Source organism: Trachymyrmex septentrionalis, unplaced genomic scaffold (assembly GCF_001594115.1).
Source record: "Trachymyrmex septentrionalis isolate Tsep2-gDNA-1 unplaced genomic scaffold, Tsep1.0 scaffold40, whole genome shotgun sequence".
NCBI classification, from domain to species: domain Eukaryota; kingdom Metazoa; phylum Arthropoda; class Insecta; order Hymenoptera; family Formicidae; genus Trachymyrmex; species Trachymyrmex septentrionalis.
This window is the reverse complement of record NW_017305569.1, coordinates 4473790-4486927: the sequence shown is the minus strand read 5'-3', so window position 1 is coordinate 4486927 and position 13138 is coordinate 4473790. Positions and strand designations below refer to the sequence as shown.

The 13138-nt window shown below is 36.3% G+C and overlaps 1 protein-coding gene across 17 annotated transcripts in view; it reads left to right on the top strand.

Annotated features, from left to right (window-relative positions):
- The window catches only part of LOC108751114 (forkhead box protein P1-like), a 305487-nt gene extending 297701 nt beyond the window's left edge, over positions 1-7786 (top strand). For 9 of the 17 annotated variants that reach the window (XM_018491125.1, XM_018491111.1, XM_018491118.1 and 6 more), the window contains 4 exons: positions 1621-1796; positions 5461-5536; positions 5997-6103; positions 6679-7786. In XM_018491125.1, the coding sequence (XP_018346627.1) occupies positions 1621-1796; positions 5461-5536; positions 5997-6103; positions 6679-6928 (609 nt within the window). In that variant the 3' untranslated portion in view covers positions 6929-7786. Of the gene's footprint in view, positions 1-1620; positions 1797-5460; positions 5537-5996; positions 6104-6678 lie in introns of those variants that run through there. The other 8 variants (XM_018491119.1, XM_018491127.1, XM_018491116.1 and 5 more) reach the window with 4 other exon arrangements.
- Positions 7787-13138: the final 5352 nt, after the last annotated feature.

The following is a 13138-nucleotide window of genomic DNA, read 5'->3' as shown; positions in this document are numbered from 1 at the left end:
TGCCAATTTTCTACAGTTTTTATATCATATTTATAAAACTTTTTACATACTTTTTATACATATTTTTATATATCGATATTTATATATATTTATCTACACATATTTATATATATATTAAGAATATTTAATATTTTATCTTATACGTATATATATATAGCTCTTTTTACATATATGTATTTTTAATATATATATCTGTTTTATATATTATATATATATTTCTATATATGCGACTTAAAGGCGAACGCACGTATCAGTGCGTTTGTGGCCTTCGTATGTATGTATACGCACATACACGCACGCTCTCCTGTGCATTTCTCTCTACTTCTCTTATTTTAATCATATATTTGATCGCCTACACAAAATGTCTACGTCGTGTTCCCTGTTTTACATCTCTCTTCATAGTATACTGTACCTGTTTGTACTTGATACGTGCGCATTCATACGTATAAATCTGTGTGTGTATAAACCTCTTTATACACCTAAAACGCCATAACAGTCTTTACTATACGTCGCTTGTGTCGTCTGTCTGTATGTTTGCTGCTAATATACAGTTTCTCGAGGTGCCGTTTATATATCACAAACGGAATTATTATATTCGCGACGAAAATCGAAAGTTTTCAAAATTGAAAGACGCGCCTTACTTCGAGTCCCTTACTTAGATATTTCTATTTTCAATTGGGAAAACGAAACAGCAAATGGAAAGTTTCACATCTTTGCAAATAAATTTATATATAATCGAACAAAATCAGTTTATATTTACGCAGGCTGAAATACTCGAGAAACTACCGTCATCACTGTGTTTGAACCCGCGTGTGTGTGAACTTCTTACTTGCCCGTCGTCGTGTGATGGTAGTCGGCAGTCTGGTGGGTGCGTGGATGTTGCGTGAGAGTGCGTCGCCGATGAAAGAGCCACAACAGATGAAAGGAAAAAAAAAAAAACACAGATAGAAAGAGAGTTTAGAGATGCTAATCACGTTCTCGGAGATGGGAATCCGTAGTACGTCATGTGTGCTTTCATAACGAGCATGTGAGCTTTGCAGCGACTAACCCGATCGAGAACGGCGGGTCCGAGTATCTTGGCCCAAGTCTAGTCTCGAAAAGCCCGGAAGCCCGGAAGCGGAATTGCCCCCGGAACACAGAGTGAGAACCGCCAGTGTTACACTTTGTCAGGTAGTGAGAGGAAGCCGCCTTACTACATTTTATTACTCTGCGTCTCTGTTTTATTTTTCTTTGATTTGTCCATTCCTTCTTTTTGCGAATCTGTGCTGTTGTTTGCTCTCTCTCTGAAAAAGTCGAGATCATTCGTGTGCCCCGGCAACACGATAAGAGCGACACGGAGCCGTCGGCGAGAGGACGTGCCAGCGTGCCGCTGGTACGTCTGGGTCCCGTAAAATGCGACGGCAAGCACAAAAACCGGCCCCGCGCAATACGTGAGGCCCTACATCCCCCGTACGAAGGGTAGCGAGCGGCGAGCGGGCCGAGCGCAAAATTAAGAAACGAAAGAACGAAAGAAAAGCGAACAAATGCGCAATCAACTACAAAAAAAAAAAATCAACCAGAAACCTTATCTTTTTTACTCTCTTTTTCTCTATTTCTTGGTGGTCTTGTCTGTGTATACAGAACGCGATCCGCACCAATCTATCATTGCACAAGTGTTTTGTGCGCTATGAGGACGACTTCGGGTCATTCTGGATGGTGGACGACGCCGAGTTCGTAAAGCGGCGGCATCTGTCCCGCGGCCGCCCCAGGAAATATGACCCAACCCCATCACCCACTCCACCCCACCTCTCCGCACAGTAAGCACTACCACTTTTTAGAATTCTGCTGGCTGGCTGGCGCGACGTTCTGACCTTACCGCGGTACTTTTTTATGAAAAAGCGGCGACCGGGACGTTTTCGCTTGGTCGTTGTCTACAAATCGAACCACTAAATGGGCTTTACAACCTGCTGCCTTTGAAAGTTTTTGTGCACACTTGCTCCGCGGATGTGCACGGTTGCAGCTGTTACTGTTATATTGACGTAACGACGTGCCCTTCGGAATAAAAAAATTTGCTTCGAAGCAGCGCGAATCCACTTCGTCATTTTTCTATGTTAAACCATACAAGATAAATGAAAGAAACTTTAATGTGTGTAACATGGATTAACGTGAATATAACGAGATATGTATGGAAAATATTTGTTTGATTTATTTAATATTTTAAAAACAAAAATATTTTATATTCTGTGTATGTTTTAATTTAATTTTGATTAATTTTACAATGTATTTGTGCAAACAACTTGGATTACAACACGCTCAGTTAAAATTTTTAGATAAATTTCTCTTCATAAATTATTATAAAAATTTTATTAATTAAATATCTTTTTTAATTATTTATTATGATGCTAACAGCTGCAATTATAGATGCGAGAATCAATTCGGATTAGTTAAATTCTATACCAATCAATTACAAATATCAATAAAATATCTTTGTAGCAAAATTTCTTCCATTTCTAAGCTATATCGCGATACAGTTTGAAGTGTATCAGTAACAGATTACGCCAAGGCAGCAGGAAATAGCTCCATGCAGTTTGTCCAATCCCTCTGGAAATAATTTCCGCATCATGCCTGCCTCGAGCATCTTTAAAGTTCCGATTCCTTTAAAAACTGGACAGTAGTATCATTCCATTATTACCTTGCTCGTTCATTTGTTACAAGTGTGCAATTTATTTCAGTTTTTTAGGACGTCTAAACTATATAGGCACAATTGCATAAATATAAAACATGTAAAATTGTGTTATTAAAAATTTAAAAAATATGATTTTTATTTTTAAATTTATTTATTTGATCATAAACGCATGTCGTTGGCAAATATAAATAAAATTAAATATAACATTGAGGTTTGTAAAGAAAAAAATTTACTATACGATTTGAATTTTACATAGTATCATGGAATATATTTTTGAATATACTTTGATCATTTTAAATTTATTTTTGAAATCAACATTGAAACAATTATTTTGAGATAAATATAGATAGATAAAATAAATTGTTTTATGTTTAATGTGTTAAATGTGAATTTGAACAGAGATTTTATTTGTATTTTAATTGTCAAAACAATTAACGTTTAGAATTTAGAAAAAAAGAAAGTTTCTAAATAATAAAACAGTAATTCTAAATTGAGAGAGAAAAGAATATCTACAATTACAAAAAATCGATATTTTTTTTCTTCGTAAAAATATAGAATCTTGTATTTTGAAAGACGTGTAAATTTTGCACACTTTTGCAAATGACGTCCAAGAGTTCATAGGACATCCCCGTATATGTCACTAGTATTGTAACCCGAGGCTCTTGCACTCCGTGATAGCTTGAATCCTGCACGGTCCTGCAACACCCCAACAACAGGACGATTGGCCAAAGTTGCCGGATTTCCAATGTGTTTATTAGTTGCTCGCATGGATTACCATGAATCCCTAATATTCGTTTCCTGATTAAGCCCTCTAAACTATCCCACCCACTTTGAAGACACTGCTTATAAATGTATGACGCTTAATGTAATGCTATTTGCGTAGCGTCTCGTGTGAAAGTGGTGGTGTGTTTCTGCGGGCAAGCGTTCTTTTATGTTCAAGTTTTGCTTCCGTTTCTTCCTTTGTTCTGTTTATTCTTTTGTTCCCTCATAATAGTAGAGAATTACTTTTCTCTTCTTTTGATCGTAGAATTGACGTTAATAGACGTTTGTCATATTTTACGTTCGTCATTTTTATTATTTGATTTCTACAGTGACGTAGCAGTATAGCATTCTGGCGAAGTTCTGTTTCATCAGTTTTTATTTGATGCAACTTTTTTTGCAATCTGTCTGCGATTTTCAACTATAAGTATGCAAAATATGCGGATGCAAATCTAAAAATTCTTCAACTTTGCAATTTAACTTGTTACATTCGTCTTATACAAAATCTTAACTTTTCATTTAATGATTAGTATAATAAGATTAAAGAAAGATTTTTAAATAATTTTGAAATAGGAATCAAAATAGGAAGAAAAATATTAAAAATATTAAATATTAATTTTCAGACAAAATATCTCAGTAAATTATATTATGACTGATGCTAGAAGAAAACTTGAAAATACTTTCTTAGAAATTTAAAAAGTTTTAAGTTGAAATAACGAATGCCATTTCAAAGCAAATAAAGTTAAGAATCGCAAAATGAACTTTAGCATCTTACATCATGCTTCCGCAATGAGCGAATGATTTGAGTGAATATGTACGTCAGGGCTACTCGCGCATGTGTAAATTGTGTATACTATGCGTTACAATTATAACCTCGGGTGGAATTCTTCGATCTTCATCGTTGCGACTCGTCTTGTATCACAGGTACCATGTGGAGTCAGTATAAAATTTTAGTAATATTTAATGATAAAATTCTCGAAAATTTTTACTTATTAATCTTTAATACTTTTTAAAATTTTATCTACTTTTACTCAATCTCTCTTTTTAACTCTTCTCTCTCTCTCTCTCTCTCTCTCTCTTTCTCTATCTCAACTTTCCACTTCTCTATCTTCATCTATCTCTTTTCTATTTTTCTCATTATTCAGCGCTCCTTGTTGCTTCATAAACGGTCTCAGGAAATCTTTTTTCTCATCTTTTTCGCATGCATTTTAAATCCCTCGTCAAGTTTTCCGACGATATACGCTAAGATTAAGTATATTTACCATTATTTGATGGTAATCGCAAGAAATACAACGAAAAGCGTCTCTTCGCAAATCGTCGGGAAGAAAAGGGCGATTGTTGTGCAAACAAGTATTTACTAAATGACTTGCGAAGTAACAAAAGTAAATGGTAAGCTCAGGTAACCTGGTGGCCGTTTATAAGTACGTTTGTTTCGAAACATTACTGACGTAATGTCACATATTAAAAATGAATGGAGAAAAGAAAAAGAACAAATTGATATTTTATTTATAAAGTTTCGAGACGGGAGCGCTTTTTTTGAAATACTCTCTTTGTAATTTTTATCTAATCTCGCTCAATCACCGATGAGACGAGTGCGGTGGACAAAAACGATATGACTGGCACTGTAAGTAGGTAAGAGTATCTCGGATACTTTTTCGCTCTTTTTCAATCTCTTTTTGATATTTATATGTATTTTACATTTTTCATATTTATATAATTCTCTTTGTCTCTCTTTCTGTGTCTCTCTCTGTCTCTCTCTTCTCTTTCACTTTTACACCTCTTTCTCTTTCTCTCGCTTTCTCTATCTTTCTCCTTTTTGTCTTTAATACGTCTACATATCTACCACTCCAATTCACACAACATACAAACACATGATCATCATACACTCAACTTTTATATACTCCCCCTTCTCTATCAGATCCGTTCCAACATTGACACGATTAAAGAAAACTCATACACGCGATTGATTTCAGGAAATATATGCTCACGGCCGAATTTCGAATACTATTAACATATTTTTTTCTATCAATATCTAGGGGTGTACCGTCGAAGAGCCCAACGCTGACGCATAGTCCTACTATGTACGGTGACGCGCTTAATGCCAACCTGCAGGTAACTATTAATAATTAATTACTGGAATATGAAAAAACTCTTATGAACTTTTTCAATTTATTGTCTTAGTCGAATGATACGCTATGCATTAAAATAAATCAATGTTGTAATAACGAGATGAATAATTCAAACGTATACATATTAATTGAACATATTATACATACTACATTGACATATTATACAGCTTATATGTATTAATTATAAATGATTGAAAAATTCGCTTAGTTTTCGTTTAGAAAGATTCGCTAACAGTACGAGAATCTATTTATGTTCTTTGATAAATTATCACTAGCTATGTCAAATAGAAGCACAATTATGCTCTAGCTACGTACTATATGTATATAATATAAACACAGAAAGCACAATTATTCTTTCTTAAAGTAACTAATGCGTAGTATCTAAGTGAGATTAGTATTTTGGTACTAAATCAGTAATAACTAACGATCTAATGCAATTTGAGTATTTCCAGGCACTCGGGGAGTCTAACATGGGATTTTTGAATCCGATGTGCACGTCAACAGCGACAAGTCCTGATAAGGAACATGTGTTACCTCATAATGACTTGATGTAAGTGAACATTCACCATTAAGTACGTCATTTCCTCATTTCTCAAACATTCCTCAAGCAATACGTTTTATCAAATATTGATCAGTGTTATTCGAGTTCTTGTAATAACTCTCTTTTTCGGTACAAATCTGCATTTGTGCCCCTACATTTTCGGAATGTTGTTTCAGCTTATAATAATATTGCCGAAACATACGTCTAGAATCTTTTATTTATCCGACATCGCGAAATTTGTTTTATTCACGGATATATTTACGGACGGTTTATGGATTTACGAGTCCATTTTGATCGCGCGCATAAAAGCCGCGCATAAAAATACCCTTATCCGCGCGATTCTTCCGCAAAACACGAACTATTTGTTGCAGCTTGACAAACTGCGCGAAACCGCGCGGCAATGAAACAATACCGGAAAAACGAAATCGTTATTCTCCCGTTAGCCGTATCGCTAAAAAAAATATACCGCTGCGTCTGTCGCGCTCTATGAAATATATATCCCGGCACACAGTCAGCGAACGCTTTCGCAAGTTTTCCACTCATAAGCGTACACAACACGTTCGTGCGTGTCGTCGATTCAACAGGTCGCCGCTGGATGAACCGGCCGTGCACATAAAGCAGGAGAGCCAGAGTCCGGAAGGAGGGAAGCACCCGAGATTAATAAAGCGCGAACTACCGGACGGCCCCATGGAGCAAGAGACGGAGGAGGATCAGACGGACGAAAGAGAATACTCTGAGAGCCACGGCCACGATTCCGGCCAGGACGAGGATATAGCGGAGGACCTGTCGATGGCGCCCGACATAATGATCCCGGAGGATCAAGTCGAGGCGTAGTATCGCCCCGTCATAATGAACCGATAAAAAGAAACGAGATGTATACAAGATGTGTCCCGTTCGTTCGGCCACGCGAAGAGAGGAGCGAACCCCCCCTTCTACGTTGACCAGGGTAGAGTAGAGAACGAACGTAAAAGAGCGGAAGAGAGAACGGGGTGCGAGTAACAGAAACAAAGATTCTCAAGAGGACGACGAAGGCCCTCCACAGGACCACCCACCTCCTCCACACTCCTCCTTCGTACGAGTCCCCCCTCAACGTATCATATCTGATGCCGCGACGTTTTAAAAAGGCGGCTTTAAAGTAACAAAAAAAGGAGCCAGTCGAATTTGTGAAAAAAAAGGACACTGTCGGTTAAACGACGACGGTGGCGAGTACCACCGGTCGATGATGTCAGCGTGGACATCTGATGCTGATAGCGTCGTAATCTCGGCGATATTCGGGAGCGATCCTTCGATCCATATCCTTACTCAAGCAATTGCGAACAACGATGTATTTTATTTTTCTTTCGATCTTTTTTCTGTTTCGCGGTTATATCTAATAGACACGTATATATAAATATATACATATATCTTTCTCTCTCTTTCCTCTCTCTTCTCTCTCTCTCTCCCTCTTTCTCTCTCATGTACATTGAATTAGAAATTAATGTAGCGACGATAGGGCACCGTGCATGGCGCGCCATGCGGTCGGCGCGTCTTACCGGGCGCCCCGGAAACACGACAGGAAGTACCCTTCACCGGAGGAACCGATGCAGCTTCGCGATTATGCATTTCGTGCTATAGAAACAAAACATGACAATGGCGACTCTAGCAAATTTTTAAACCTTCCGTTGTACCCAAGTGATAGTAACATAATTTTATTACAAACGATTAAAAATATATATGTATACTTTATATATAATTATATGTAAATTAAAAAGGCGCGAAGCTGTTTCTATTCTATACGATGCAATACTTAATATTTTGTGTTTCGAAAAAGTCAAATTGTTTTTTGTTTCAATCACGAATGTGATTATCTATCTAATAATTTACGTGATTACGAAAGCAGTATACAATGCGAGATAAATAATGTGCCATCGATATATTTAATCTGCTATTCGACCTTTTCAAAAAAACACAACTCTCAAGAAGCAACGCGCGGTTCCGCCGGAGAAGCGAATCGATCGGACAGTCCAACGGGATTGAATCTAGGAAATAAATCGATGAAGCCGTGATGGTGGTGGTGGTGGTGGGTACGTACGGGAGCGACTGAGTTTAGTCTTTAAGCATTCGCCCAGCGAACGAAGAGCATTGTGTTATTCGTGATTAAGCGGGTCCTCCTACCTTTCAAAGAGGCCTCAGTATCAGACATACACATTCAAAACACACATACACACACACACACACACACACACACATACACACACACAAACACAAATACATCATAAACTAAGAATCGCATCCGTGACGAGACCGGATGCGTCCCGGCGTACCCGTCCGCTACACTTGGTAGCACTCTGTATAGTCTAGCGAAGTTGATCGTAAGTAGTTTCGTATTCATTAAATGGTAATTAACGGTCGAAGAAAAAAAAAAGAGAACGGTCAGGAGGTGGTCGATGTTTGTAAATGAGCGCTACGGTACGCGACACGCGCGCGTGCAACGATCTTTCAAATTACTTTCCGATCGAGCCGGTCAGGAATCCGCGATGCAGAACGATACTATAGGTGTACGTAGCTCCGCGACACGATCGATGACACTCGAGCGAACGGGGATAAGTGGGAAGATCGCTAACGCGACGTTTTATATTTAACGTACATGTACGCCACACGGCAAAACGGAATTCCAGATTTGACGCTAACATCTCGACGATTTTTTTTTTGTACGATATATAAATATATATATTTAACTTCATCGTTTTCTAAGGTATAGGATAGACTCAGCACCGTGGCGAGATGGTGCTTTTCAAGTTCAATGCATTGAAAGCTAGTATTTCAATTGTCTTGGACAATTAACATAAAAATTTCGAATTGTTAGGTATTACGCGTTCAAGAAGATTATATTATAGTTATTAGCACTTCCTTCTGTGATACGTGACGAATATATAGTAAGACCACTATATTTAATTATATATATACATATAATTAAGGGACTTATACATATATATCTATACGTTACAAGTCGTTTTTGGTTGCTAAGTCTATTGTATATCAACGTTTCCAATCAATTACAGGCAGTTAATGTATGTCACGCTATTGAATCGAATGTGGAAAGAACATATTGCATAAAACGATGGCAAGATATCACGTTAATGATCTCCCTACTTCTCTAAGCATGAAGTCTATAAATAAATTAAAAAGGTACTATGCATATACACACATATATTAATACGTATACGTATCGAAATTGTAAGGAATTAGATGTCGACAGTCCTCTCCATCAAACTTTCCCCCGTCCCCGTCCAATCCTAGTCCTATTATATGCACACCAATCGAGGCCAGTAGTTTCTTCCCAAGTGCGCGGTCTCCAAATCCCAAAACACACAAATATAGGAAGCGCGCTCACATTGGTACGGCGAGCACTTTAAATTGTACGGGGTCTACCGACACGAATAATTCGATTTTTTCTTCATCAGTATTTTTTGGTCTCCATATATATTTAACGAGAAATATTTGTCGAGCTTAAAAGCTAGTTTAATTGCCACAAGGCGCCCGTGTCATTTCTCTGTGCAGTGACTGAAGACGGAAAGCGTAGTTGTATACTTTATTTATTAGATCGTAACGATATGTGCAATTAGGAAAATTATTATTTGCAAGGAATTTTTGATACAAAATTTTTTTGTACCACGAAATATTTAATTTTGAGTTGAAGAGAGTAAGAGTCTCTTGTCGCAAATCTTATAGGATTTTTAAAAAATTAGTTTGAAAGGATCTTCCTCGTTCGTTTGATATCTATCATAGTTGTCCACTTTTATTTATTACAGTTATCTTAGTTTCAGTTGTAATTCCAGTTAACAATTCTAATTTTATTGACGTTATTGAATATGGCAATAATTGATGTTTCGGTGCACTTGTACTGTAAGTAGAATGCGAGAGTTTGTGAAGTTTTACAATTTTTTAAATGAATAAACGTTAAAACGTTAAATGAATAACGTTAAAACGCAGTTTTGAGAATCGCTTTAACGAAAATTTAACGAGTATTGTTTCTCTGTGTCGTCTAGATGATTTTTTTTTTATTATTATTGTGTTGCGAAGAAAATAACACATCTCGGACCACAATTTGGATCTTACTTTAGAAAATCACAAACTTTCGCAGTCTAGTTATAACTGTTATAAGATACAAGGAAACAAATGTTAATTTTTATTGATGAATAAATATGTTACATTTCGTCTCTATTCGTCAGTTTAAGCAGCTGTCTTTTTCTTATTTCGGGAAATTGAACTATAATAAAAGGAAAATGTACGAATTAGAGTATTTTAGTAAAAACAATCAAATAAAGTAAGAAGATACAATATTATTAATATGATACAAATATTACTATAAATTTTATATTTGAATTTGAAACTTTTGACAGATTGACTAGATGTGCACATGTAGTTTGAGTAAATCTTTTCTGTAAGAGTTGTCTGCAATTTCTATTATCACGATTTTTTATATATATATTGCATATTTGTAATATATATATATATATCAGTAACTCGATTATCGCAAGCATTGTTTTATTATTTTCAAAAACATTAAAGAAATATTTTTTTATTTTTTGCAATTGTAATTACTATTATTATTTACCGAACATTGACAAAGTAAAACATTGCAGAATTGCATAACTTTCGCGTTTCAAGTTATAAGTAATTTCAAATCGACACGGCCAAACTTTAATTAACAAGACATACATATCTGCATTGTGAGGCTTGACAGATTTGTCGCTGAATAATTTAAAACACGAAATTGATATTTGCATGTACTTGTCCTGAGTGTAAATCTCTGCAGAGTTAAGGAATAATTAAATCACACGTGCATAGAAGGAAAGACAAGTGTAAAGAGCGAGAGAGAATGCGAGGTGTGTATGTGTGTATGTCTGTTATTTTTGTGCGAGCATGCCGTAAACGTTTGGCAATCACCTGGTTCACCGATGAAATTTTACGAGGTTCAGTGCCGTTTGGGCTTGCTTTCGCGTATGGTACTATTAATAATCTAAGTCTATATGTATTATGTATAATGTGAATTAAGAAAACTTGACACACACAAACACACACACACATACACGCGCGCGCGCGCGCGCGCGCACACGCACACGCACATACACACATACATGTATGACATAAAGCCACTCTTCTGTAAATAATTAAACTCATCGAGGCATTAGGAATTTGCGCATACGTCATTCATGGACAGATGATTCTGCCGATATCGCGGCCTGTAAGCGCGTATATATACGTGTGCATGTGTGCGCATGGGTGTAATTGTGTATGCGAGTGCACGCGTTAATTACTCGTTAACCCCGTAATCCCGTCTGCATTTAATTTCGACTCTTGAAGTCTCTCTCGATGTTCTCGAGAGGATAATTCGACGGAAGACATTTTCTCGTTTTGCCGGGTGAACGTTCGTCACGTCGCGGGGAGGAGCGGGGCCTGACGACCAGATAATTTATAATTGATAATCGGTTAATTGATCAATCAAGCGCCGCGTCGCGTGACGTTTTGGGCGGGCTCGCGAAACGCGTATCTGCTGCTGAATCTTTTGTATTATGACAATGTTACACGTCCCCTCAGATGCTTTATTTTTAATGTTTTTCCTTTTCTTTTTTGTTATGTTTGTTAATGAGGGCAATTTGGATTTATGTACGCGGGCATTGCGATCGATTAGTGCGCGTTCGAGCGAAAGATTATTTCATTATTTTGCTTACACAATGTTGTAGAAATTATAGCTTTTAATCGTGTCGCCCTAGAACTTTGCAAAACGCTCGAAAAAATAATTGTCGATAACGAACTCGATAATCAATCACCGATGCATTACCTAGTATTTTATTGCTTCCCTTTGACGAAAGCAACGACGGTTCTGTGCAATCATATCAGATAGAACGAAGTATCCAACATGAACAGTGCCAAATCGATGCTGATGTTTGTTTATTTCATGAAAGAACTAAGATAGTCGGTTAAAAATGTTCGTGTTCTGAAGAAAACTACTGTTAATTAAAAAAAAATTTGTTACATTCTTCATTTTCCGCTATGAAGGTGCTAGAGAAATTCAGTATCACGTTGACAAAATGAAGTGATAATTCATCATATTTTGTGGAATAAATTATTGTTATACATTGATTAATATACGAATATTGCAATTTCGATATATTGTATATATGCGATCGAGATGGACATGTTCATGACAAATTTCATCGCGTTCCATTCAATATTCTCACGAGTGCGTAACACACATCGTAAAAATTCCCATCAAATAAAATATTCCCTCGCAAGCAAATCAAACGTGTTAGAAGGACGTACAAACAAATATGATTTTTAACGTAAAATAATGTATTTATAATCTCTGGCAAAATTGTAGAAGATAATTATCTACATTTTTCGTTTTTTCTTTTATATATATAATTTAAAGTAATTTGCAAGGAAAGAAACAAGGAGATTGTTATCGCAATTCGAGCTCACGCAAAGAAGTAAATTCTATGAAGGATGACCGTATAATCGATCGAATAGGATACCGCCGGCATAAATTGAAAATTATTGCATTCTCCTACAATGTTTATTGTCTGGATTACTTTGTTAAGTATTTGTATGATAAGTTGCCTTGTAAAAATGTATCGATTTTACTAAGAAATTAAATGTGTTACTGAAAGAAAACCATGCACGATTTCTCTCCAACTGTTCTTATCAACCTCCGGTCTTTACATCGGGAATGGTAATAGACGGAGCGTAATAATAGCCGATTAAGTAGTATAATTGTAAGTACCGATGAATTTATATAATTTTCACCGTACTTTCTTTGGATAAGACTGACATCGTTTGTATAATGCTTGATAATCCCGTTAGACGTATCGAGATTTATATACGTAAATTAATGTATCTAGGAAAATACATATATGTCTAGATTGCAGAAAGCACTTATATCATACTGTAAATAGTGAATTTATGAAATCGCATTTTCTAGTTCGACATAAGCGTTAGTAATAAGATCCTAGCTGATATAGAATTATCTTGAAAAAATATACTTATATAAATATATATATA